This window comes from Rhea pennata, chromosome Z (genome assembly GCF_028389875.1).
Source record: "Rhea pennata isolate bPtePen1 chromosome Z, bPtePen1.pri, whole genome shotgun sequence".
In the NCBI taxonomy this organism is placed as follows: domain Eukaryota; kingdom Metazoa; phylum Chordata; class Aves; order Rheiformes; family Rheidae; genus Rhea; species Rhea pennata.
In genome coordinates, this window is record NC_084702.1 from 61,059,390 (window position 1) to 61,069,168 (window position 9,779).

General features: G+C 35.9%; 1 protein-coding gene across 3 annotated transcripts in view; it reads left to right on the plus strand.

Annotated features, from left to right (window-relative positions):
- The window catches only part of ELOVL7 (ELOVL fatty acid elongase 7), a 30,985-nt gene extending 24,106 nt beyond the window's left edge, over positions 1-6,879 (plus strand). For all 3 annotated transcript variants that reach the window (XM_062599364.1, XM_062599363.1, XM_062599365.1), the window contains 4 exons: positions 387-443; positions 2,408-2,513; positions 5,174-5,310; positions 6,523-6,879. In XM_062599364.1, the coding sequence (XP_062455348.1) occupies positions 387-443; positions 2,408-2,513; positions 5,174-5,310; positions 6,523-6,726 (504 nt within the window). In that variant the 3' untranslated portion in view covers positions 6,727-6,879. The remainder of the gene's footprint in view (positions 1-386; positions 444-2,407; positions 2,514-5,173; positions 5,311-6,522) is intronic.
- Positions 6,880-9,779: the final 2,900 nt, after the last annotated feature.

Here is a 9,779-nt window from a genome sequence, read left to right on the forward strand (position 1 = left end):
ACGCTACACTGACTTTGTTTTTGGAAATCCTTTTTGAACAACCAAGTTCACTGCTGTAGAGTGGAATGCACTAAATGAAAATGCTCTTTGCATAATGGAGAGCATGTGAATTAACTGAAGGGGTTGGTCGTTTAGGAAGAAAAAAAGCAACATATTTGTTGGCTTGTTCACCTTGCTTTTAAAGTTCCATAACAATTAAGGGAAGTTTCATGTTTAAAACAAACAAAAAAGCCAACTATATAATTAAATCTCCTTCTTTCAACTTTGTGAACCACATACTTGTCCTTATACTTTCCCCATTATAGAGTTACTTATTTTTCCTGGGGCTTCTGTGTTATGATTTATGATTATTATGATTTGACTATTTCTGATTTTTATTCTTGCAGATGGTACGAGTTTGTTGGCTTTACTATTTCTCCAAGTTCATTGAATTATTAGACACTGTAAGTATTTGTAAACTAATAAAATAAGTAGTGAAGTTTCCTCTTCACAGTCAAGGAACCAGTGCTGTTTCAGGGATAGGTGCTATGAATTGCTCGTTTATTAGCCCTCAAACATCCAGTTATAGGAATGCCATCAAAGTGTTTACCCTTGTTGTCTCTTCTCATCTTGTTGTTCCATTACACTGTTGTTCTTTGATTATCAGGGAAAATGTTAATTTGCGAAAGATGCCTTTAAGAAAGGGAAGTCCTCAAAAATTGTATGTAACAGCTGAATACACTAAGCTATGTGTTATTGTGTTAAGCCATTGTCTCAACACTAAATATTGCAGATTAAAATTGGGATTGGTTATGTTGATTTTTTTCCTCTGTATTATCTTCAGATTTTATCTTCCACCTTTTGAATATTTGCATCTACAACTCTGAATACAGCATAAATTGCCATACCTGCCTGCTTCAAATTCACATGTATACCTTGGTTGGTGACTGTAGATGTGGCCAATGTTAGTCCTGTACTCTAAGCTGTTTCAAAGAAAGCCTGAACAGCAATACATTAAAGCAGAGTGCAGGCCTTACTTGCCCCCAGCAGCTGCCTGCCTTCTCCTCTCTGAGATGGACACCTTCTAGCAGGGCTGGCTTAGCGATTCTCAACGCCACCTTCTGAGCTGGTTGTGATTTCAGGTTGCCTTACTGTGTCAGGCACAACAGCAGTGACTCAGGAGCTGACTAATGAGCAGTTAGGATGTCCTAAGGTCTGCAAGGAGTGTTACCCATTTCACTTTCATCTACAAAAACTCATGATTCAGCACCTGAAGATCATACTGACTGGGCCAAATGGAATGCTGATGGAAGGACCAGGAATGCCGAAAGAGAAAAACCTGACCAATTTAGTGCTTCGTTTACCTTTGCTACCCCGTAGTTAGATTGTCCCTTTGTAATTACTCCTGGGCCTGAAAAAAATCTTTTAAATTTTATTTTGAATCCTTCCAATCAGGTACCTGTTTTTCAGCAGTTTTTTTGATTTTATTGGTAAGGTAATTTCTTGGCTGTATTTAACAGACAAGCATTTCCAAACATTTTTGCTGGAACACTAGACTATTCTGCTGTATTCATTTTCTTGTCCTCTGCCCTTTTCATGACCTGATTTCTCCTCGTACACTTTTCTTGCTGTTTCTTTCCTTAACACTTCCTTCTATGTCTGCTTGTTTAAATGTACCCAGTCAATTATCCATTAAGAAATAATGGATAATCCATTTCTTCTTCCTAATGCTATCTTTTTCCAAGGCTAGCTAAGTCAGAGTTCATAATAATGTGCTACTTCCCTAACTTAGTATTTTCTTCTGTATGTATCTGTTGCTAGTCCTTCAGTTACTCATTTCAAATGGCTTTTTCTTAGTAGCTCAAGGGACTTAAAATCTGATATTTCTAGATACTTTTCAGTCAGAGTAAGTCTGTCTTACACTCTCCGTTGTAGTCACTGATGATGACTCAACCTTGGACATTGCTTATGTATGGTGTTGCTTTTTGGAGCACATTTTTGTACTGTTTATTTTTTTTTTCCTGCTTTAATATTTTTTTTAATATCCACTATGCAAGCCAGAAAGTACGTATATTTGGATTGTAGGAACACTTCAGAATTATTTTCAGAAATACAAATAGCTAAATTTCAAAGATAGGTTGCAGTCACAGCTGAAGTGGTTGTGATTTATGAAGCTGGAAGGCTAGTATGTGTGAGCTACTACAATCACAAAGCCAGAGAAAACTTCTATGGATTTTGGTGGATTTTACTTACTAGTTTGTTTTTTTTTTTTTGAAAATTTGCTACTCAAGTTCGGTGCCTCAGTTTCTCTACTTCTCATGAGACTGCAACTGTGAAGAATTTTTAATTGTCTAGTAGTGAGCATATAGTTTACTCAAAGTCTGTTGGTCTTGTGCGTTTTCTGTAATATTGTTAAAATATGTTTCAGGTATTTTTTGTTCTGCGTAAGAAGAACAGCCAAGTTACATTCCTGCACGTCTTTCATCACTCCATTATGCCATGGACCTGGTGGTTTGGAGTCAAATTTGCTGCAGGTAGTGGAATGACAATTTCAGCTGTACACATCTGTTAGCAAAAGTTTAAAAAGGGAAAAAGACAAAATTTATTTAAAGAGCAGAATTAAAAATCTTGTGAACATAAATGTTTTAAAATATAGATGTCTATAATTCTCATGTAACAGCTGAAATCAATGTACACTACAATTTTTAAATGGATGAACAGTACTCGTTATTTTTATTTGACAGCATTTTGTGCACCCTTGCTTTCTGCTAGGGGAAGAAGGCGCAGAGGAGAGAGACATGTATAAAACGAGCATTTTTACATGCAAATAAAAATGTGATTGCAAAATCAGAGGTGCTAGGGGAGGCAGTATGGGGCAGACACTCTGTTGAAACTTCATTAAAGATGTCTGTCTGTGAAAAGTAAGAATTGAATTGGAGGGGAGAAGTGTGTTCTCATTGTTCTTAGCATCCTTTGTTTTGCCTCCTTTAGAAGTTACTCAGGCTTTGTTTCAGTTGTTTTTACTGGCCTTGGATCACATAACTGGTGCTTATTTATAATACTCTGGCCTTCACAAACCTACTAAGATATTTTCTGGGACTTATTCATTATATAAGCTTAGGCTGTATCCATATTTGAATTGTGCTGAACTGAAATTTTCTGTCCACTTCTTCCTCTAGCTTACTTTCACCTTCTCCTCCCTCTACTCTGAGTCTTTTAATTTATTCTTGCTTAAATCTTTCTAATCCCCTGACCCTACTCTCCAGTCTCTGAAGAGTAAAAAAGGGAGTGATCCTTGCATTTCATTTACTTACAGTGCATCTTTCTATGCTATAGTGTTAGTGTGTAACACTAATAAATATAGCATGCCATGAGAATATCCTGAGTGGGGAAATGCAGAATGCAGTCATTTAGTAGTATATTTGTAGGTGGTTGTTTGTGTGGGGGGAGTTTTTTTTTTTTTAGCATAAGCAAGAGTTTTCACCAAGGAATAGGACTTTTATACATGTCTTTCTCAAATGTTCCTGTGTGACTGGTGCTTTAAATTAATGATGAAATTGTAAATAGTTTTCTCAATGTAGAGTTAAGTATGTTTTTAGATTTGCTAAGAATTCCCAGCAACTAATAGTCCCTCCTCTTCCACCTTGAAAAGTTTCCATTATAGGTGATTAACTTTCTGGCTTTTATCTGGACATCAGATCAGTATACCAGCTACAAGCTTCTGTTTAGCATCAGATTCAAATTTCACGTGTGATAATTTGACAAATACTTTCTGCAAAGTGTGCAAGATCTGTCTGTTTTGTCCTCTGATAGTGATATTCCCTCATATTCATGAAGAGCTGTGTGTTTCTAACCCTCTGTTGCTTATCTGTATGTTAATCTTCCCAAATATTATTCCATTTGATAATTTAAAATTGTTTCCTAGAATGTCAGTCCTGTTGATGTTTATCTGGTATTCAATTTCATCACTGTTTGTCCTTCCTTCTAAATAGAGGTATTATGGTCTCTACTGATGAAGCTTTGGAACCTGTTTTTAAAAAAACAATAGGTTTGTGAAAAGACACTGATTTCTCTCTAACTTGATATCAACAGGGAATTGTACATTGGTGCTTATGTATGGTGTTGCTTTTTGGAGCACATTTTTGTACTGTTTATTTTTTTTTTCCTGCTTTAATATTTTTTTTAATATCCACTATGCAAGCCAGAAAGTACGTATATTTGGATTGTAGGAACACTTCAGAATTATTTTCAGAAATACAAATAGCTAAATTTCAAAGATAGGTTGCAGTCACAGCTGAAGTGGTTGTGATTTATGAAGCTGGAAGGCTAGTATGTGTGAGCTACTACAATCACAAAATAAAATTTATTTTTAATTCGAATGATTCTTAATGGAAAATTGACTTTTGGTTACAAGAATTTCTCTTCAAGTGTCTGGCTTTCATGATTTTTTTTTTCCTGGTACTTAATATTTTCATGTTTGTAGTTCAGAAATACTTTCCTGCCTGTATATACCATTTATTGGATCATTTTTACCTATAATTTCTGTGTTCATTAAAATAAAATTACTTTTGGCAGGATCATCTAATTCCACGATTGATCCATGTGAGAAGGAAACATTCCCATGTTCACTTTTTAAAATGTTTTTGTCTCACCAATTTCAGTTATGAGTTTGCCCCAAAGCAGGGGCTTACTTGGCCTTAAATTTCATTTCCTCTGTCAGTGTGATTTTTGAGATGGAGAATGGATTTGTAGGACTTTCACTTAGCTCGTGACTCTTCAAACTTAGTATCTGAAACTGTGATTCCTTCCCTGGAAATCTCTGAGAACTACAGCTTATTCTCTAGACCTGTGCAGAATTTGTGACACCTAGAAAAGAAGCATAAAGCAGGAGGAACAGTTACCACTAAATTCTCTGAGCATATTTTAATGAGAAAAAAAAAAGACACTAAAATTTCTTGGGTGTACTTAGATCAGTTAGGCTTTATTGCTATTTTAGAAATGATTAGATAAGCTTTTACTGAAATGGGAAACTGCTGAGACTCTTCAGAATTGGTGTCAATTCTAAGGGCTAATCAAAGTCTGTATGTCTGGAGTATGTCCTCCTCCCCCTACCCTCCAACAAAGTGCCAGGATCCCCAAGGTAGCTTTTTAAATACATGATGCAATAATGCTACTATATTTTGTTTTTCTACAGGTGGTTTAGGGACATTTCATGCTTTGTTAAACTGTATTGTACATGTCGTCATGTATACTTACTATGGAATCTGTTCTTTGGGACCAGCCTATCATAAATATTTGTGGTGGAAAAAATACATGACAACTATACAACTTGTGAGTAATTTTCTGTTTGACTTGAACATCTCTCAGGAAGCTGTTTGTGACTAATGCAGAGTTTATGCAGTAAATTTCTACTTTGCTTTAATTAGTTTCATACAAAATCTACTCAAATCTGCTGATTTCAGCATTTGCAATAATCCCTTAGATTTACACACAAGAAGTTTTCAGTTATGCAGTATTTGGTGAATAAACTTACAAAACTTACTGCCTGTGTAAAAATGATTAGAATATAAGTTTTCACCAGGAAAACATACAAATAATTTATTAATGCACAGAATACACATGTCAATGTTAATGAGTAAAGCAAAAAACATGTCACCTTAAGTATTTCTTAAGAATTTCTTGTCCGTTCTTTCACAGAAGTTGATTGATTTTAAAGAATTTACTTCTCTTTACTTCTCTATAATTATTGCAAGAGCATTTTTTTCATTAACTGTTCTGCCAGCAGCAAATCACTTTGAAATGGTTACTACTCTGGCTACTTTTGCATGCCCTGCTGTTTTTAAAGTTGAATTCTCAAAACTCTGGTTCTGACTAAACTGTAAGTCTGGCCTGACCAAAGAGACTTTTGCTGATGGAGGAGGGAAAGGAACAGGGAGAAGTAATCATGGCTGTTAATTGCTTACACGAGCTCTGATGTTAACGGAAGAGTTCATGTAACTAAGGTAGCCTGAACAATTACAGCCTATCCAAAGTCGTCTTGTTCTGGTGGCACAACCTGTGTATTATCAACTTTTATGTGGAACTTTTTTCTTTAAAATTATTCATTAAATTGTTTATTGGGACCTACAGACCTTTGTGTAACATGACAGCGTGTCAGGTGGGGAGGAGGGAAACTTATGTTCACCAGTCCTGCTGGCTGTTTTTCTGAAGGAGTTTCCCATTTGTCACTAGTCAGATGCGTCTGCATGTTTTTTGTTTCTTCTCTGATCTGGAAAGTGCATATTTCCTTTCTCCTAGTTAGGGCTTATCCATGCTGCTTGTAATACCTTTTCACTTTATCCCAGGACTTCCCTTTATTGTGTGAAAAGGTTTTTCAGTGGGGTAATGTTTTGGGGGCGTGCTAATGTCCATCTCTGTAGCAGACAAAGCCTCTCCAACTTAGTTCTTTCTGTATGTGAGGTATGCTGAATATTTTTTGAACTTGTATAGTAAGTTTGTCTTGTATTTTAAAAATACTTATTTTTCCTTATCTATCTTCTCCAGGTCCAGTTTATTATGGTTACAGGCCATATAGGACAAATCTACATTATGGATGATTGTCAGTACCAGTATCCAATTTTCATGTTTATTATTTGGCTATATGGCTCTACGTTTTTAGTCTTGTTTCTCCACTTCTGGTACCATGCTTACACGAAGGGGCAAAGACTACCAAAGATGACTAGAAATGGGATCAGCAAAGATCAGTGAAACAAACTCTTGTTTATAAAGATGTGTATATCTCAAAGTGAAACCCTGTACTACTTGACAATCAAGATATTTAGGTGCACATACTACACTGTGTATATTTTGTATGCTTTTTTCCAAAATAGAGCTTGTATTTTTACCATAAGTTATTTGGGTTTCAGAATTTGGGGGATGGGAGGGAGGGGAACAACGTGGATCTCAGATTAAAAAAAAAAAAAAAGTTGTGTTTTTTTTTTCTTTTTTTTCCCCCAACAACTTGTTCATTTCTGTTCTGTTAGAAGTGACTGGATAGATGATCTCTATCTAGAAGATGCATGCAAATGCATATATTCATTGGGAAAATTAAAATGTATATGACAAGTACATAGTACTTTGAACACTGAGCAAAAATTACTTCAACTTGTTGTAGGTTGTTGAGAATGCCAATTGCATTTTATTAAAAGAGTGAAACTTTAATTGATACAGTTTATAGAATCTAAAGCTTACATTAATATTGTTAATACATATAAACGTTGTTTTATGTGTTTACCAACTATATTACATTAAAGAATGGGATATATCTGAATCTGTCAAAGTATGATGTTTAATTTGATGACGATAGATTTCTTTCGATATACCCTCTTTTACTAAAATATCTTAAGACATTTCATGTAGGAAATTTATACTCATTTAAGCATTAGCCTAAGTGTAGGAAACATCTAATTTAAACATTATCCGAGCTGTGTTATTGTGTAATGATCAAAAAACCTACTAATATGTTCAACAAAGTATCAAAATGTTGTTATATTATTTAATGTGTCTACAGATATAGTTTGATCTTGGTAGGCTAGACTGTTTAAAGGGAAAAATCTTGTAATTCAGTAGCCAAAATCTTAGTTTTCCAATAACTTTAAGAAACAGAATTTGATTGAAGCCTAAATGTCAGCTAGTATGATTGTGCTGTGTTCTGTTTTCTCCCATTTCTCTTATCTATTGGAAAATATTCCTATAAAGTTTTTCTTTTATTGTTTGTTTTTTAACAACTCAAGGTTAAAGTTTTATAGCTGCTCACTGGCACTAGGCAAAAAGATGCATGCCACTCCGTGAAGTACCGAGAGGGACAGGGGGGCCGGCAGTGGTCATAGGGCATGACTGCAGTCTGTACAGAATCAATCAACATGTTGTTTTCCATCAGTAGGCACATTGTTATGGTCACCCATGTACAGAAATTAAAGGACCTAGCTATATGTATGCAAGTTGCACTTATACTGTATGTTTGTTACAGAACTACTGTATGCAACAGACCTATAAACAAGAAGTTTAAATTAACATGTATTTAAATGTACTGTTTTCTATTACGATCACTGCTAACAGAAAAGAAGCTTGTGATTTTTGCTTTGTACTTGTTCAGATCTGTTTAACTTTCAAATACCTTAAACTTCCAAGGATTGCTTTCCTGTTGTACAATTCCAAGAAAGCAAATTTTGTTACTTGGATACTTTTATGAGAATACTGACAGTTACTGTGTTCTGTTAATGCTAAAAAGAATTTAAAATTTATCTTAGATGTGAGTTGCAAATGATTTCTTACAAAATTACATACGAGTCTCCTTTATAAAACAAATAAAAAGTAACTTATATTTTATCTTCTTAGTATTTAATGCCTGCAGCTATCAACGGTTGTGGTGGATTGAAAGTTAGATCCCAGAAAGCACTTCGCTTGAGATGTATATTGCAGTCCCCTAATTTTTAGTTGCTTGATCCTAGAATCCTCTGCGCTGAGTTTAGGCTCCCTGGCAGCGTGCAGAATCCAAAACAGCTAGGTTGCTGACTAGAGGCCACACCAGCTTTCAGTTGGAATTGTAATCACTGACTGTAAGTCTTGAATCCAGCCAGCCTCCAGCTTTTGTTTGTCAGCCCTTGGGTTCCAGGATGCCCAAGAACAGGCACCTATCACTGTTTACTCAAATAGCTGGACAGAACTTGCCTTTATTTTTAAAGTTTGAGTGCTTCCCATTTTTCATATAAGAGTTTATTAAATAAACATTGAAGGAAGAAAAGAGGACAACTTGGTTCACAGCTTTCTTAAGCCTGAGGGTCCAAATATATGTGTCGGAAATAGAGGCCTCCTAGGGAAAGGCTGTAACTGTTAATCTATGGTGTGAGCTGGATGATGCTATTCTCTAGCTCTTCTGGAGGGCAGGTGGGCATTACTCCATACTCACTCTATACTCTTGCAGATAATTAGTGAGATGGTGGGGAAGGACCTGGTTCTGGTCTCTGATTTCACAATACAATACTCCTCTTCCCTCTGCAAGTAATACAAAATGCATAAATATGTGGGTCTCAGGACCAGCTGGAGGTTTTCTAAAAAGTAAGAGATACTGTGTCTCCATGCACATTTTGAAAGGAAAGCGTCCTTCAGCTGAGTGTGAGGGGCCAGGCTTGTTGTTGGTTTAGGACCTAGATCAGCACCTAATTCTTCAAACTCAGCTGGGCTTAAGTGGGAGCTTGGACTATATGTGTTCAAAACTGAGTAGCTATGGCTAAGTGGCCATATGCTGGACTGTAACAAGCTAGGAAAAACTTCCCAATCTAGCAGGTACGTAATCACCGAGTGCCTGCAGAGCAGTTGCTTGAAATTAAGAAGTAATAAGCAGTAGAAGAAAGCAGAGATGTTCATCATTCAGCAGATTGTCAGCAAGGGCCACTCCAGGTTCATGTTACATAATTTCTTACTTGCACACTGGTTTAGTTTTTTGTATGTTATGAAGCCAACTGTCAGTCATTTTTGCTCTCTGCTGTTTTACTTAACCAAGAAATAGCAATACAAATAAAGGCAATATAGAATCATAAGGTTAGAAGGGACCTCTGGAGATCATCTAGTCCAACCCTCAGCATAGCCCCATATGGGGATTGAACCCATGACCTTGGCATTAGAAGGACCACGCTCTAACCAACTGAGCTAAACTTGTCCCCCTTCAATAGGTTTGTAAGTATTCTCTGCAAGATAAACAGTTAATATACAACAAGCATTTTATATTAAAAACTGTGTCATGCTGTCATGTTTGTTTGGCT